Raw genomic sequence first — 17,764 nt, forward strand, 5'->3', positions numbered from 1 at the left:
TGTTTGGTGAGGCCTGAGCTTGTCCAGCAGGCTCACCCCTTCCCCTGGAGCCTCCAGCCTTACAGTCGTGGAGGCACCACCGCTCCTGCTGGCCGTGCCAACCCCAGCCTGTGGCCCAAACCTAAGGCTACTGCTTCTGCCACTGCTGCTGCTTCTGCCACCTGGAGCCTGGTCACCACTACGGAAAGGAGCAGAGGTCTGGTACATCTTGACAGAGAAGCAACTGTCTGCTGTGTACCGCACCTTGCTGGCTATGGAGCCCATTGCTGGGTAAGCTCCGACCAAGGTAATAACCACTTATCCCAATGTGGGGTGGGTGAGAGACTGGACTGAAAGGCCACGGAGTGGCATGGCACAGACACCTACCGTATATCATGTGACTGGCCATTTGCCTTTGGCATCCCCAGGGAATAATGAAGCAGACCATTGGCCCGGGTGCGCTGGCTAGAAGGAAAGCCTGCCTCTGATGTGTCCCAATGGCTACATCAGCGTTTGGGGCAAAAGACAATGTGGGCTGTAGCCCATGGGTGGGGCTTGCCAATTGATCTTTGAAGAAGTCAGCTGAGCCCGGAAGGAGGGCCCTGCACGTTGTGCAGATCAGCAAATCACCAAGAGGGGCCTCGAGTGTCTCTTTGCAGCCTATGGCCGGTCACTGGTGATTGAGAGTGATCAAGGCACCCACTTTACTGGACATGCATTGCAAGGATGGGTGCAGCAATTAGGAATTAAAATGGATGTGGCCTTGGACATTTCAACACATGGACTGGCGATGACTGGCTCTTCTGGCACCTTGGGGAAAAGGCCTGGAAGCTGGCCTCCTGTGTATTCTGGGGATAACAGCAAAGTTGCCCCCCACAATCATGGTCATTTGCTTCTACAGTCCTTGTGGCTGTATGTGCCCCCTGGCTGCAGCTGCTGCGTGACGGCTGGGATGGACGAGTTTTGGACTTAATCTGCATTAGACTTTGAACCTAGCCGAATCCTCTGGCTTGAGAATTATCATGATTGTGTTGCTGTTGTCAAGAAAAAAAAAATGTTTAAAGAGAGGCTTGACTTTGTCTAATGTTTGGTAAAAGTTTTGTGAGCAATCTAGCATGGTTGTTAGGAATGAGTAAACAAGTGCAGAAACATTTTGTGCTTAGTGAGAGATTGTGCTGAAAAATACATTTATTGAATCTGCATAGGCTGAATCCTCCGGCTTGAGGATTCTCAAGATTTTATTGCTGTTTCTATTCTTTGTTACTAGATTGGTCGGAAGACCGGTCCGAGTAAACTGTAAGGGGATTTCTGGAGGGTTGGCCTGTGGGTAAAATTGTAACATTTCCTGAATATCTTGCCTGATTTTAGTACAGCTGCATATCGATAGGTGTTCAGAGGTGGAAAGAAGTATGGCTTTAGGACATTTGCATCATTCCTCAGGGGTGGAGAGAAATTCATCTGCTTATCAATGCATAATTACCTGAGCAAGGAGGGCTTCTCTGTACCTGAGAGGTGGGGGAAGGACCAGTTTTTGGCTTCTGCTGGAGCAGGAAAAACGGCCCCAGACTCCAGACTGCAGTTTGTGAGCAATAAACGGATTTTAAACTTTATTTTTCCCTTGGACTGATAATGGTTTTTAGAGATATTTTGCCCCGGGATTTCCTCTCCCCGGACTTACACCTATAAACAGCATAATAAAAACAGGGAGATCCCACCTTAAAGCCAAAATTGCATTTTGAAAAAAAACCAGGACATTTAAGAAGATTCTTAACATATCTTTAGCAAACAAATAACTCTGCCCACCTTGGAGGAAGGGCAGACGGTCTTGATTAACAAGCTCCCAAACCAGGAAGCGATTATCCTGGGAGGGGACCAGAGAAGTAAATTTCTTGTGTTAAGCCAATTTTGCAGAATTATCTAGAGGACTGATAAGAAACTTAATGTCTCATCAAAGATTCTTGAGACCACTTAACAAGTCCACACCCCTAGCCCTTGGTCATATTCCTGAAAAAAAAAAAAAATTCCTTAAAAGGGGGAATCCCCAACCTCTCAGGGAGCTCCTCTCTCTGAGGTCACCCACACTTTCTAAGAGTGTAACCTTTTACTCTCAAACTGTTTCTCTCCAACCTTTTGGGATGCTCCTCTCTCTGAGGTCACCTGTACTTTCTCAGTAACTTTAAATAAAACTTTTATTTTGCTTCACTGTGTCTCTGCCCTTCAATTCTCTGTTGCAGGGACAAGGACTGAGGAAAATACACAACGGCACTCCCCCAACAGTTGCATTATGGAATTCACCGTGGCCAGAAACGAGCTTTAACTGGGTAGGACCCTTCAACTTTTGGCCTATTTTATGGGTTCTCAGCTTGAGGTAGAAAGGAAAAGCCTCTGGAGCAATATAACATTTTTCCGCTTTTAATTTTTTACAAACTCTGGGCTTTTTGTAATAAAATATTTTACAAAGACAAATTGTTGTTGGGAGAGTCCTGGCGATGGACTCTGAGAGGTTCTCCATACCCACGTTATAAATAGCAGTGCTCTGCACTGAGGAGGGTGTCATTACCCTGACAAAACTAAAACAAATTAGATGCGCACGCACATTGGTGTAAATCTGCCAACTGTCCTTTCTTGGGAAGGTTTCTCATACATTCGAAGTTCAAGTACTGCTACCAGCTGGTAAAAAGTCTGTTTGCGTTAAGGGAGTGAAAACAGGCCAGGTTTTGTGGCAATAGTAATTGTTTTTTGGTTTGAAAAATGGTTGTTTTTTCAATGACCTCCCATGGCAAAATTAAAAGCTGGAAACTACAAATGTCCCCCAAATTTGGGATGGGTGGGTGTTTCTGGTCGTGAAATGCAGATGCGTGGGTGGGATCCCTTGCCTTTGAGGACAGAGAAGAATTTTCTTGGTTTTGGACTTGATTAGAGTGGCTTAGAGAGGACAAGACTGGATCACCCAGAAAGCTGATACCAGCTAGAATGGAAAGGTTAGGGTTCAAACTCCAAATGTGTTCTCTCTAAGCAATTTGTCCGTTCTTTTAAGTACAGGAAAATGTGAAGGAAACAAAAATAGCCTATAACCTTTTTAGAAACCATTAACATTTTTTAAATGGTAGTATATAAATATCCTGACTTCCTCCTAACAGCTAACGTGGTCTGCCCCCAAATGCTGTTTTCTCCATTTATCTCAGGATTATGATATGAAGGCGCACAAAGAAAAAGAATAGATTTTGGCCAAAAAATAAAGGAAAAGCCTCATGTTCCGCGTACCAAGTGCCATAAAAATGTTTACTGGTCTCCTGCAGCATTTGACTTAATCATTTTTAGAAAAGGGATGGGGTGGGTAAAGGCGATCATGCAACAGAGCCTCAAATATTGATTATAGAAGCTTTTTGTAAAACAACACACATATTTCAAGAATAAATGCAGTCCATAGATACAAACCTGGCAAAGAAAAACAAAAATCAATGAGATTGGGATTATACTTTTAAAAGGCCAACTGGACAGGAGCCCTCGAGCCTAAGTGCCAGGGGGCAAGTGGCCTCAAGGAAACTTGGGCACGAGGTGCCCAGTGGGCTAGGGAAGGGGGCCTTGGGGTAAACACGAACCTATGAAATAAACAGCAAGGGAACAACATGCTCCCGGCCCAGGATGGGTGGTGAGGACCTCTGGTTGGAGGCTCCTGCTGGCTCAGGTCAGAGAAAACCCAAGAAATTCCTAAAAAGAGCACTGCTAGAGACTGCGTGGGAGAGTCCAGTCCAGACTTCCTCTCAGGAAAGGGATGAGCAGCCTTGGCGAGCTGACCTCTGGTACCTTAACAGTAGTTAGACTGAAGGCCTGTCAAAGCAATCAAAAACCTCCATCGGGCGGGTCTGTCAGAAAGGAGAGGGCCAGTGGTTTCTGTTACATCCCCCACTGCCTTAGGGACTTCTCTGAAGCCAGGAGCTAAGGCAAAATCCTGAACACACTTCATCACTGGGAGAGAGAAGAAAACCTATAGGCTTTCCAAATATGGCTTTAGCAACTCCTTAGATCCCATGGTATCAATCAGGCTCCTGGCCCGAGACTGGCAGCCTCAGGCAGGAGGAGATCGGGAGCGGATGGGAGAGCTGGTCAGGTAGGTAGTGTAGGCACTGTCCCCAAACACGTTGGCATAGGACGACTTGAGGAACTGGACGTAGTTCTGCATGCTGCGACTGGTGCTCTCCGACTGCTCCAGGCGGTCTTGCAGGTCCTGCAGCCGGCTCTGGTAGCGGCGGTCAGCCTGAAGGACAAACAGTGGGGGCCAAGTGTGGGAAATGTCCGGGACAGACAAAGCCAGACACCGGCGGTCGCCAGGGGCTGAGAGCAGGGTGATGCGAGTAACTGCTAACAGTACGCGGTTCTAAGAAAACTATTTCTTTCTGAAAATATTCTCAATCTCGATTGTGGTGATAACTGCACCACTCTATGAGTACAGTAAACACCACTGAATTATATGATTTTGGAAGTGAATTTTATGGTATGTAAATGGTATCTAAATAAAGGCATAAAAAAGATATGCCTGGGATATCCTTAAGGGATGGGGACAGTGATTGGAGAAAAATAAAACCATGTCACGTTCATAAAAACAACAAACACCTAGCCCTGGAGGCCTCAGGAAGCTAAGTCTCAATCCACTTGCTTCTCTTCTGCCCCTGCCCACCAGCCTGACTCACATCGTCCCGGCTCCGCCGCAGCTGGCTGAGCTCGGTTTTAGTCCTGCTCAGCTGCGTTTCCAGGTCCAGAATTTTGTTCTGAGCTGCACGCTCCTTGGTGACTGCGTGCTCCTTGGTTTGCTCCACCTGCCCAGGAAGCACAGAGGTGGGACTGGCTGACCTGACACGGGAGCACCTGGCAGAGAGAAGGCTGGGCCACTCCCACTGTCTGGTCTCACACGAAGTCCTTGGACGTCACTGTGAGGAGTTCTCTGGGCCTCAGGGTGGGAGCCAACTATGGGGGCAGCTTCTACAGCACAGCTTTACCACCTTCTCCCAACGCCCACCAGTCATCATCTAAGGTTGTAAACTAGAGTTCCATGCTGGTGCCGATTAAATGAGCGATGGTGAATAAAGTGCCAAGTCCTTATTTGATACTCACGACAAATCCATGAGGCGGGTATTGCTACTATATGCCCATTTTTCAGATGGGGAAATAGGCTGAGAAAACAGGCAATTTGCCCAAGGTCCCAGAGCTAGTTGGTAAAACAACTGAGACTGACCTGCCTCCTAGCATCTTCAATGGCGCCCTCCAGCTGCCTTGCCAGGGTCCCACATTCCCGTGTTTTGTCCTCCAGCCGCAGCTGGGACTGGTGGATGGCCTCCTCTCTCTTGGCAATCACCTGTAGGAACTCGATATTCTGGGCACTGGTCGCCTCCAGTTTCCTAGGTGAAAGTACTCAGTTAGATCCTGCTCATACCCTTGCCTGTCTGTTCCACCCCGCCAGGGGGCTGCCAGTCACCCCTGGACCAGGGCTCTCCTCACGACAGAATCTCCAAGGAACCACAGGAATAAAGCAAAGAAATCTGCTGATCAGCAAGGCGGCGAGGAACTGGGTAACTGGAGCAGCAAGTTCAAGGACTGTCTGAAACGCAGGGAAGCACAGACGTACCTTGGGCCGTGCTAAGCGTGCGTGTCACCACATGGAAGGTGGGTTCCATCATTATCCCCACTTTATAGATGAATTAACTGAACCACAGAGAGATAAAAGTCATTGGCCCAAGTTCAGTAGCGCTGCTAGGTCTGTCACCAAAACCCACGCCCTCAGCTTCACCTGTTCACTGCTGGCTCCTTTAGCAAAGGGATTTCTGTGACCTGTCATGGTGCAGTTGTGGCCATCCCAATGTACTTCCCACACAAGGTCCCAACTGCACTTCCAAAACACCTTCAGTTAAAGGAACCCTGCAAGTCCTGCTGAATCCAGCTGCATCTTCAAGGCCAGCAGAACAGAGCAAATATGGAGCCCGGGAGGAGACTGAGTCCGGTCCCTGCCTGGAGGCCCCATGAGCCACCTGAGGTACGTACAGCCCCGCTAGGAACTCAGGCCTTTTCACCTCTGAAACTGAGGCTCCAGCCCTCCTTTTACAGATGCTAAAAGCTCTGGAGGAGGTTAGGGGCCTGAGCTGCAGGTTTTCCAGGTAGCAGCTGGTGACTGTGGACAAGTCACTTAACCTCTCTCCGAACTCAGTTTCCTCATATTTAAAATTGGGATAATACCAACTAATATACACTAACTCTATTGGGCACTTCTGTATGTCAAGCAACGTGCATTGTAATAAGCCCTCTAAGGATTATTTCACTGAAGATGCACAATAACCCCAGGAGCTAGATTTTTGTTATCCCCACCTTGATCTCCATCTCAAGATGAGTAAGCAGATTCAAAAGCATTAAATGGTTTGATCAGAATCACAATGCAGGTTATGCGGCCAAGCTGGGACCCAAGGCCAGGGATTCTGATTCCAAAAGGACTATTCTTCACCTCTTGACACCTTCCGATAGTCCTTAAGTACCAGTGAAGAATCATATCAGAAAGGTCTTGGGGAAGGATGATCGGGAAGAGAGCAGATATGGGGGGTAAATGCCCCACTCTGCAGCATACCGGCCCTGCTGGTGTGCTTGGATGGAACCCCTCTGACAGACAGTGCCTCAGGGTGGTCTGATCTTGATCGCACTGCTACGGAGTGTCCCCCTGGCTGAGAGACTGCCCTCCTCTGGCACAATGCTTACCATCATAATGGAAGCAGCTCTCCTCTGAGGTCTGCCTAGTACCTTCCAGGGCTTTGAATCCCTCAAACACTTCCACACACTAAGCCCAAAGCAGCTAAGTGGCTGAAAGTCTCAGGTCCTAGGAAGAGGACAGAGATGGGACCAGGTGCCTCTAACCTCTCCAGTTCATCCACCTTCAGACTCAGCTGTTTATTTTCCTTCTGGGAAGCCTGATGTTTCTCTCTCGCCATCTCCAGCTTGTCCCCCTGATGTTCGATCTAAAATGACAGGAACAGACTGGTTTGTGAAAGAACTGTGGAACAGCCCTCCCTTCTCCCTGTGACCTGTCATCCACACCCAGGAAAGAGGCACACGGCCCTCAGCAGGCGTCCAGGTCTCAGGGCACAACCTGGAGGAGAGAGGAGCAGGGACAGGTTAGGCCCCAGTCCGGTGACCGAAGGCGTTCCCACACCTGCAGAGGCCAGCTTCGATCCTCCAGAACCATTACAACACTTTCTTGATCAGAGGAGGCCACTCAGTGGGATCCAGGGCGGACATAAGGCAGAAGCAGATGGCAGGCCTAACTGGCCCCCACAACACCCCACAGAGCTTCAGCAATTATGCTGTTGGTACCAGCGATTCCATCCTCTCCTTAACTGGGAACAAGTGTGGGCCAGGAAATAGCGAATCTGTCAAGTCTTTCAGGTTGGCCAGTTCATCCAGAGGGCTGCTCTATGCAGAACCTCCACTATCAGGGCTCAAAAGGCCCTGAGAATGCCCAGGTTCAATAGAAGGCAGGCCTTCAAGAATACTGAGAACATGGTCTTGGGGAACCAGATAGAGATGGTGGGTTCCATGCCCTGTTCACTAAGCATTAGCTCTGTGACCTCAGGAAATTACTCACCCCTTCGGCTGCTTTCTTTAAAACAGAGAGAATACCTCCACCTCACAACCTTCTGGGAGAATTAATTGACAGAGTGCAGGAGCACAGAGCACATGCTCAAAAAAGGGTAGCTACTGTATTATTACTACAAAGCAGCAGGTCAACAGAGGGGAAAGGTCTTGCCCAAGGTCACACTGCAAAAGAGACATGTAGGATTTCTTTAGATGCTACAGGTATGACTCCAGTAGCCCAGAGGGAGCCCTCTTTCAGGACAGAATCTCAGCAACAGTCTGTTAAGAGCAGGGAAAGGCAGCAGCAGCAAGAGACAGTTGGAGAGAAATGCTAAGGCGTGGGGCCTGCCGTCTGTGGGCGCTCGGCTGAGGGCAGCAGCAGCATGCAAAGAGCGGAGGCAGGTGGAGATGAGGAGGGCCAGGGCAGGGCGACGGCAGGGCAGCGGCGGCTCCTGTGACCACAATCACTGTGCAAACGCGAGACATGCGGCACACCAGACTTTTATTGCACAGCATTGAGGAGAGCTCACTCCTGTCAGAGAGCGGAGGCCAAGAGAAAGAGGTGGTCCTCCCTTGGGGGGCACGCAGCTCATCTTGGTGGGCGGACCCCTGCTCGGGCCAGTTCGTGGGACCCTTTCTGCCAGTCCCTTACCCGGCTGCGCAGGTCTGATATGATGGCTGTGAGGTCAATGTTCTTCCTCTCATAGCCCTGCAGCTGGTCTTGGCACTCTGCCAGCTTGGCCTCTGTGATCTTGAGGATGTCAGGCAGCTGCTGCAGGTCAGCCAGCTGGGACTGGAACTGCCTCCGTGCCTGCAGTGGGGGAGAAAGACCTGGCTGCTGGGGCTGGTAGAATCCTTTGGAGTTAGGGCAGGACCGCCCTCAGTCCCCAGAAGAGGGTCCTGCAAGATCTGCTGTCTGAAGTGCAGCCTGCCTGCACCACAGGCCACTGAGGGTGTCCAGATGTTCTCTGGGGAACACACTTGGCCCTGACTTGCCCCTGGAGCCTGCCACTAAATTAGTTATCAGATAACCACAGAGCAAACACCAGGACACAGGCATTGTCCTAAGGGCTCTCTGAATTACTCCACTCATTCATTCAATGACCTATGAAGTAGGTGCTATTGTCCCCATACAAGGACACTAAGGAGCAAGGGAGCAATGCTACTTGCCCAAGGCCTTTCAATCTAGAAACTGGTAGTCAGGATCAAAGTCTAGTTTAACCCCAAAGCCCTCAGGAAGGCCCTCACAATGCCACAGGTCAGAGGGCAAGGTAAGAACCAGCCGGTTTTAGTCCCCCTCTGTGTTAACAAGGAGAATGGGCTCTGGACAGCAGCAATGACTTGCCCAAGGTCAGACATCAAGCTAGTGGCTGAGCCTGACCTCAGCCCATCTCCAAGGTTACTGTTAAGATAATCCCTCTTCTAGACAGCCAAACATTCTAGAAGAATCATGATCTTTGGAGAAGGGGACAGAAGGCACATTTTTACCTGGTGCAAAATAAAGGCACCAGGCAGATTGAAGCAGGCATGCCTAAGATCTGGTATATATGTGGGTTTGAATCCACTCGGATGCTCCAAGCAGAGGAGATTTGTATTTTTTTAAGGAAATTAGAGAAAGAAGAAAACCAAGAGGGAAAAAGGCATAAAGAAACATGAATGAGAGAAGGGAGGAGACCAGAGAGACGAGGGGGAGCACGTGCATGGTCAGGCTGGACCGGCTCAGCAAAAGGAGACTTTGTTCATCTGTGTCCAAATCAGAGAGGGTCAAAGGCAGCAAGAGGGGCAGATGGACAGATGTGACGTTGGGGGGAAGAAAGTGAGAAGGGAAGCAGTACCGCCTCAATCTCTTTGTTCATCTCGTCCTTCAGGATCTTGTTCTCTTTGTCACAGCGCTCCAGCTGGGTAGCCACTTCATCAGCCTCCAACCTGGTCTTCATCACCTAGGGACGAACACGGCATCAGCCCATCCTGGACACAGCCAGACTTCAGTGAAAAACACCTCCACACTCAACCCTTCCCTGGCGAGGCCACAGGGTTTATCTCCCAGCCTACTGGGAAGCAGGGCCACGGCCCAAGAGGCCTACCTGACTCTTGTAGTTGTCGATCATCCCCTCGTAGTTCTTGACTGAAGCCTTCAGTTGCTGGACCTCGCTGTGCGCCTGACTGAGTCTGTCCTCCATCGGGGTGAAGCTAGCCTAGAAGGGGTGGCTCATGAGTAACCAAGGGAAGGTTCCAGAGCAGGTGACCACCTCACCCTCAGCTCCTCCTCCAAGGAGTTGGCAAAGGGAAGTCCCACAAACTCAAGCCCATGGCAGCAGTTTTCCTTACTTAACAACAACTTAAGTGAATATAGATGCAATTAAATAACCCCATGTTTTCTTATTATTATTACAAAGGAATACATAATTACTAAAGAATGTGGAGTAAGACCAAGAAAAATGAATCATGATACTTGAAGCCTTGGTATATGGCCATACATTATAGCTGAATATAGACTTTTTTCCAACAAGAATGGGATTACCCTGGATTTACTGCTTTGCAGCATACTTTTTCAGTTAACAATTATGTGGTGATGTTTCAATATTCACTTATGTTGTGATCTCCTTCTTGAGTCAGTAAATGTGCTCTTACAACCCAAAGGCTCACCTTAGTAGATGGGACCAAACAGATCACGGTACCTCAATACAACAATAAGCAGTCATGTAACAGAGATTAAGCTTAAAAAAAAAAAAACTGACCTAAGAAGATATTCAAGAAATATGGCTGAATTAGAATGGCAAGCTGCAGAAGTAGTGGGTGAATGGCTGTGTCCATGTGTGAATGTGTATGTTAGCGGTGGGGAAAAAACTGGGGAAGCATATGCTTCCATATCACATTTCTGTATGAGCATATTTTGCCTTTGTATTTACATCATCTAAGAAAATACACTTCCACAAACATCAATCAGGGTGGATGGCCAAACTGTATTACACTAGGCAGAAAGACCACACTGTGACTAATCCCTGACTGCTTGCTGGACTTGGAGGTTGTCTTTAATTTATCCAGCAATTGCACTACAACAAATTACACACTACTACCCTCCCCTCCCACCAGAGCAGCGAAAGGGAAAAAGACCCACAATACCAAACTCTCACAACCCCTGTTGGGAGTGTAAATATGTACAACTACTTTATTGAATGGTAATATCTACCAAAGCTGCATTTATACACACTACCCAATGACCTGGCTAATTCTACCTCAAGATATTTAACTTGTAAAAATACACCCAATATGTGCACCAAAAGATGTACAAAGATGTTCAACAACTCAAATGTCCCTTGATGGCAGATTCTGGATAAATAAATCGTGGTGAATTCATACCATGGAGCACTGCATTGCATTGAATGAGTAACTGCCACACACAGTGTGAATCTTTCATGAACACAGTGCTGAGTAAAAGCCAGGCACAAAGTTCAAAAACAGGCCGACTAAACTGTGGTGACAGAAGTCAGGATCATAGTCACCCTAGCAGGGTTGTGTGTAACCAGGAGAGGTCACTGGGTGCTGGTATAGTTTGGATCAGGGTGACTGATGGACCAAATGTGTCCACTTTATGAAATTTCTAGGATGTGCGTACCATCTCTTAAAATCACTCTTAACCAACAAAAGATAAATAGATTATATAAACTACACACACACACACACACACACACACACACACACACACACACACACACACACACACACACACATATCTCTCCCTAAAAAAAATAAAGCTAGACATTACTGCCCAGCTCAATTAGAAAACAAGTGGCTTGTGGCTCTGAAATGTCAAAGTCTGTTCAGGTGCTCCCCCCCGTGCTGTTGCTGTGCTGGGGTGCGTGTAGGCAGCGGTTCAGAGCCAGAGCTCCGGAATCAGACTCGGGTTCAAACCCCAACTCCCAACATCTCCAAGGGAAAAATCTTGGCCAAAAACTCGAAAGCCTCTATTGCTTTATTCTAAAAAGGAGATAACCATCTTATGCTTAAGAGGATAGAAGTTCAAAAAAGTGGGAATTAATACTGACTGTGCAAAGCTCAGAGTCAGGGCTATTTCATGTGCATGGGCTGGACGTGTGTGATTAAGCATTGCACACACATTCCACATGCCCACAAGGGCCTCAGTTTCTCCACTAAGGAAACTGCAGCAACCAAGGAGCAGCTGTCTCGCCCAGGATCCTGCAGCCCACAGAGGCAGAGTTAAGACTTGCACCAGGCCTTTCAGACTTCAGAGCACACCCTTTTAACCCCACTGCTGCCTCCAGGTCCTCGGAAGACCCTCGTGGTCACCTCTGGGATCCAGCCAGCAGTGCCCCACCATCGGCCTCACTGCTTGCCACCCAGCTGTCCCAGCCCCCGCTCTCCCTGCAGACCTTTAGTCTCTCATTCTCCAGCTTGAATGCAGAATACTCGGCAGTCTGCCGGTGTAGTCTCTCCACCAGGCTGTCCCGGTCTTCCCGCATCTTCTCCTCCAAGGTTTGTTGCTGGTTTACAAGGTCTGTCACCCGACTGGAAGGTGGAAAAGTAAAAGCAGACAAAATCAGTTGTGCGTGTGATGACGAGCCCAGGTCTTTGCGAGGAGTGGAGCCAAGTGTTCCCCGGTTTTCACTGCCACTCTGTCCCGCCCTGCCACTCATGCATCACAGTGTACCGCACCTCAGAACACCTTCACGAGTTGTCTCCCAATACCGCCCCTCCAGAAGCCCTCTCTGTTTTGACCCTCCCCAACGCCAAGATATGTCCAAAAGACAAGGACCAGAGACGTGACCTCCTCCCAGCTCTCCATGGCACCCCCTGGATCTCTTAGCCCATCAGGTCTCGAAGTTAGGACAAAACTCCCAGGCTGGTGGTTAGGGACACTCCCAGGCATTCCTCTCCCTCAGGCACCTACCATATTGGGCCCGTGTCTCCCAGACCCTTAAGGGCAGGAGCCGTGATTGGCTGGTTCACGTATGTGAACCCTCACCTAGCACAGGCGGGAACTGCAATGAATGTATATGGGAGGGAGGAAAGAGGCCAACTCGGGAACCAGCTGCTTCCCTGCCCTTGATACCTTCTCCTCCCATCAGCCACTCAGTGGGCCATAATCTAAGAAGAGACTGGCCTCACAGAAGCAATGGGGCTCACAGATACTACTGTGTCCTGACCAGAGACCCAAAACAGAACCTTTACACAGTGTGTATTATCAATTATAGTTCACTCAGCAAATATTTACTGAGTACTGACTAGGCCCAAGCAGACACATGTTGTTTTACCTGGCAAACTCCTATTCACCCCTAAAAACCCAGTTCAGACTTCCTTCCTCAGGGCCTCTCTGCTCTAACCACTTTCATCTATACCATACATCCCACTAGATGGGGAATGCTCTAAAGCCCAACACACAGCAGGTTCTCAGCACATGTTTGCTAAATTGAGTTGAACATAGCAAAAGACAATACCTCAGGGAAGGCTTTCCTGACCTGGAGACTAAATTAGCACTCCTGTGACCCATCCTTAGCCCAGGGAGTCCAGGTCTCCGTAACCCATCTCCTCTACTAGAATATACATCAACTTCACGAAGGCAGAGAATGCCACCAGGGCAGGGAACTCTAAAGTCCTTTTACTGCTGTAACCCCAAAGCCAACATTGTAGGCTGGTATATGGTAGATGCTCAATAAATGTTTTCAAATGAATGAACACATGAATACAGCTGACCCTGAGAATGTTTGAATGGCTGCTGTTGACAGTTCACCAGAGGCAAGAAAGGGGAGCTCAGTCACCTGCAATTTGAGGCTACTCTTCCCCTCTACTCCCAGGTCATATCTCTGCCCTACTGATGGGTGGGCAGTCACTGGGCAGAGGACAGAGAGAAGACACAGGGATTAGCACCGTCCCATCCCCCAAGAACAGGAATGGGGATGCACCTGGTTCCCACACTATGCAGACTGGCACACAGCTCAGGCCCAGGCACTGGCATCAGACCCAAGCCTCCGTGATCAGAGAAGCCTGGCCCCAACAGTGCATGCCAGGGGGCTAGGACCCCAGGACCAGAGCTGGAACTTGCATCCCAGCGCCAACCAGAAATCCCAGCTCAGGGCCACCCATAGCTCAGCACAGCACAGCCCCTTACTAGTGGAGACCAGTTGGCAGGCGTGTGGGCGAGGTGACCTGCCTCGGGTTGCCAGGCTCTGTCCACCTGTGCACCCACTTCTCTCTAACAGCCCACAGCCCTCTCCTGCGCAGACGTACTCATTCAGGACAATAATCTCCAGCTCGAGGTCTCCCTTGTCTTTCACAACTTGGTTGTAGCGGCTCCTCCATGACTCCAGGGTGGATAAAGCTTCAGCAACATAAAGATCCTGGGCACATGGGACAATGGGACCTTTCAGCCTATGTCACGGCCGAAGCCAAGGGAGCTCACCCAGGACAACCCTCACCCCTGCAAATCCCTTTCTAGAAAGCACCCAGGGTGACAGTGGGAGCCCAGCTATTGCTTGTGGATTGCTAGCAACCATATGTACCCTGTCTGCACATACACCCGTATCCTGCCTTCCCCCACACAATGACGGCGTGGCTAGGCTGTCCCCTCCAACTGTCTCCAGCTGGCCGCCTGCCCATCACCGTCCTTCACTTACATAGCTCCTACTCCCCTCCCGTTCCCCTGCCACCTGTCCTACAGCTCATTCCCTTTTCCACCGCCATCCCTCCTCACCCACTGGCCGCGCCCGCCCACAGGCTCCCTGCTCAGCCAGCCGCCCTGCCCCTCCGCCACAGCCGGCCTGCTACCTTGTCGGCGAGCTGCGCGTGCAGCTGCTCGGCGTACTCCTCGCTTTTCTCCGCTCGCTCCTTCTGGGCTCGGATGGCCGCCTTCAAGGTCTCCTTTTCTCGTTCTCCCTTTTGCTTCAGTTCCTTCAGCTGCTCCATGATGGCCTCTATTTCCGCCTTGTGCTGGTTCCCACTGCGCTCCAGGTTCTGGAAGGGCACGGCCGGGGCGCAGATGCGGGGAGGGGATGAGGGAGACAAGAAAGGCCAGAGGGCAAGGCAGAGGGTAAAGGGGAGAGAGGGGGAGGAGGGGACCAGAGAAAAGAGGGAATGAGGAGAGGGACAGTGAAAATGGGGGCTTAGGCTCCAAACACAGGCGAGAGCTGCAGCCCCTTCCCAGCTCCCCACATCCTTCTCCGGATCACTGAACCCACTGGGTCTTCATGTTAGGCCAGAACTCCTCTGGAAGCCTTCCCTGAACTCCCAGCACAGTGGTCAGAGCTGTCCCTACCATTCAGTAGCACTGTGACCTCACAGGGTCCCTGGCTCACAGATGCAAGCAGCATCTGGAGCCATCCCCTCCCCACGGAGAGTAGGAGAACGGAGGGCCTACGGGATTAAGTGACTGGCTCAGGGCACAGCTCCCACCCTGGTTTCTGCTGGGAAGGACACCCAAGACCTCCAGGAGGTCTCTCTCCATGACTCTTGCCGCTGTCCCAGAGTCTCTCTGAAACACGAGGGCTTTGGCAGCAGCTGCCCTTACCCTTGCGGGTAAAACCTACCTGAGTTGCGACAGCCTTGGCCAGGCCCCGCCCTTGGACTGCCATGCCCCACCCCCTCCTTCCCCACCTATTGGGCCAGCAGGTACCTTGATCTGCGTGCACAGGCGACTGTTCTCTGCCTCTTTGCACCGAAGCTGTGCCTGCAAATGCCCTCGCATGGACTCCATGGACTTAGAAAGCTCAGATGTTGTCTTTGCTTGAGCCTTTGGAGAGATGGAAAATGGGACAAAGAGAGGATTTGAACCCAGGTCTCCAATTCCAGAGCACACTCTACCCATGAAGCTCTACTGGCCCCTAAGGAGCAGCTGTCGGGGATGGTACCTTCTCGCACTGTATTTCCCGGAGGAGCTCTTCCACCTCCTTGTCCTTGTCTTGCAGCAGTAAGAGCAGGCGCTGGGGAGAACACACACTGCCATGAGCTCCCTGGGAAAGGCAAGGAGGGCCAGCCCAGAGAGGAGAGACACTATTGTGAGTGTCCAGCCGCCAGGGCCAACATTTCTTAAAAACAATAAACACCATTTATTTTTCAATTTAAATAATGTAAATTGTGGAAAACGTTCACACACACAAAAAAGGCTAACAACTCTCCATAATCCCCCATCCAGAGACAACCATGGTTAACAGACATTTAAAAAGTCCTATGTACATTTTGTTCCATAACCTACGATCCTACATTTACCATAACGTGCTTAAATCTTCTACATCTTTTGAAACCACAGCTTAATGTTTCAATGTACTGATGTGTCATAATTTGACAAGGCCTCTCCAGCTGAGAATGCAGGCTTCAAAATTATCCCATTCCTGCTGAATTTCCCCCAGGGATGTCTGGCGAGGCACTGAGGGCCAAGGGCCAAAGCATGGGAGACACGACCTCTGTCTTCTTTCTCTGAGACTCACACAGTGGGCATTAAAATATCAAAGGCTCTGAAAGGTCTTGGAGTTAAGAAACCTGCTGAACGTTTTGTTCAGGCCAGCCAGCTGTTTCCCAGATTTACTTGGTCGTGGGTCACTCCCCGCTTCTTTCTTACATCCATTCACATCTTGAGGAACTTAGGCTTTGCTGTCTTGGGAGAGATTCCTAGAACTGGAATGAGTCTAAAAGTCTCTACCTTTTGATGACTTTTAATCCAGAATATGAATGAGGAAATTGAGGTAACAGGCTCTGATGATTTATAAACGTGTTATCATTACCTCCATCCCTCATGTTGGTGTCTGGCATGGTGGTTCAGGTGACCAACCAGACCAGCCCCAGTGGAGCAGGTGGCAGAGGGGACATCAGCCCATTTTACAGATCTTGAAACAGACTCAGAAAACAGAGCAGGATTTCAGCCCTCTTGCTGCCACTGAACCTCTAAGCTTTGTCACCTGAAACCCGGTGGGGGAGGTGGGCGCCGGGGGTGCCCCGTGTTACCGCTTTCTCCGAGTCTGCCTCTGCCAGTCGTTTCAGCAGCACTCCCTGTTGCTCCATCAGCCTTTCAGAATCCTTCAAGGGAAGGCAAAAGGAAAGCAAATCACTAAGCAAGCGATAAACCAGGAGGTCTACATCCTAAAAGGCCCCTTTTCCTTATCTGAAAATTGCATTTCTAATCATTGAAGTACTAAATAAGTTACATCCTTATCATAATATATTTGGTGAACACCAACAAAGCTAAGGGCCCCCTCACCACCTCCCAAGCCCCACCCTATGGTTTGTTAATTGGATGATACGCTGCCACTCTCCCCTCTGCATTTCTGCACAGCCACACCCTGAGGAATGCTCTCTTTGGGAGGAGGGGGGTGAGGGCACGTGTCATTCCACCGAACTGACATCAGGCTGTACTTCTGTGCTGCACCTGACTTTTTAGAAACAGCTTTAGTTGAGATATAAACTCAAATACCACGCAAGGCACCCATTTAAAATGTGCAATTCAAAGGCTTTTGGTACATTACATTGTTATCTTTTTAAATTGAGGTAAAATATTTACAACATAAACTTCACCATTTTAACCACTTTTAAGTATAATATTCAATATAATGGATATATTAAAACATACTAAATGGATATTATATTAAAATACACTAAAATATAGTTCACTCCCAATATTGTGCAACCATTGCTACCATCTAGTTCCAGAAGAGTCACTGTCACCACCCCAAGAGGAAGCCAGGTACCTGGTCAAGCAGTCAGCCCGCACTTGCCCCTCCTCCCAACCCCAGGCAACCACAAGTCTGCTTTCTGTCTCTAATGCGCCATTGTATTTTTACCTTCTTCCCACAACTTCCAGGCAATGCGGTGCTTCCCAGGTTTTGCAATAGCAGCACTGTAGCAGCGGACACTGCTGGACAAGTACTAAGTGTCTGTCTTAGGGTGATACCAAGAAAAGGAGGAACAGCTGGGCTGGAAGGGTTGTAACGTGTGGCAGCTGAAATGCTCTGCAAAGTGCCTACACCTCCTCACGCGGTCACAAGCGGGACGTGGAAGCACCCGGTAGCCGCTGCCTGCTGTCCGTCTTTGCCAGCACCATCCTGCGGTTTCATTTTGCATTTCTCTGATCATTCACATGTTCATCACCCATTTGTGGTTCCTCTTCTCAGAACTGCCTGCTCACCCCTTGCCCATTTTCCCACGGGTGTCTTTGTGAACTGTCTCTGCT

The 17,764-nt window shown here is 49.6% G+C and overlaps 1 protein-coding gene and 1 long non-coding RNA gene across 17 annotated transcripts in view; one reads left to right on the forward strand and one right to left on the reverse strand.

The window, feature by feature from the left end:
- LOC140846604 (uncharacterized) lies at nucleotides 1–5,596 on the forward strand. Of its 2 annotated transcripts, none has more exons than XR_012125884.1 (3): nucleotides 1–286; nucleotides 2,214–2,300; nucleotides 5,438–5,596. It is a non-coding gene; the product is annotated as an uncharacterized lncRNA (long non-coding RNA). The 2 variants fall into 2 exon arrangements; XR_012125885.1 differs by having other exon boundaries at nucleotides 1–270.
- ODF2 (outer dense fiber of sperm tails 2) overlaps nucleotides 3,243–17,764 on the reverse strand; it is a 26,988-nt gene continuing 12,466 nt past the window's right edge. For 14 of the 15 annotated variants that reach the window (XM_073223627.1, XM_073223663.1, XM_073223638.1 and 11 more), the window contains 13 exons: nucleotides 16,543–16,614; nucleotides 15,453–15,524; nucleotides 15,218–15,334; nucleotides 14,374–14,559; nucleotides 13,837–13,946; nucleotides 11,982–12,117; nucleotides 9,675–9,785; nucleotides 9,426–9,530; nucleotides 8,243–8,401; nucleotides 6,874–6,974; nucleotides 5,213–5,375; nucleotides 4,671–4,796; nucleotides 3,243–4,237 (listed from right to left, as the gene is read on the reverse strand). In XM_073223627.1, the coding sequence (XP_073079728.1) occupies nucleotides 4,049–4,237; nucleotides 4,671–4,796; nucleotides 5,213–5,375; nucleotides 6,874–6,974; nucleotides 8,243–8,401; nucleotides 9,426–9,530; nucleotides 9,675–9,785; nucleotides 11,982–12,117; nucleotides 13,837–13,946; nucleotides 14,374–14,559; nucleotides 15,218–15,334; nucleotides 15,453–15,524; nucleotides 16,543–16,614 (1,647 nt within the window). In that variant the 3' untranslated portion in view covers nucleotides 3,243–4,048. Of the gene's footprint in view, nucleotides 4,238–4,670; nucleotides 4,797–5,212; nucleotides 5,376–6,873; nucleotides 7,106–8,242; nucleotides 8,402–9,425; nucleotides 9,531–9,674; nucleotides 9,786–11,981; nucleotides 12,118–13,836; nucleotides 13,947–14,373; nucleotides 14,560–15,217; nucleotides 15,335–15,452; nucleotides 15,525–16,542; nucleotides 16,615–17,764 lie in introns of those variants that run through there. The other variant, XM_073223681.1, reaches the window with a different exon arrangement.

The sequence above is a fragment of the Manis javanica genome, chromosome 2, assembly GCF_040802235.1.
Source record: "Manis javanica isolate MJ-LG chromosome 2, MJ_LKY, whole genome shotgun sequence".
Lineage (NCBI taxonomy): Eukaryota > Metazoa > Chordata > Mammalia > Pholidota > Manidae > Manis > Manis javanica.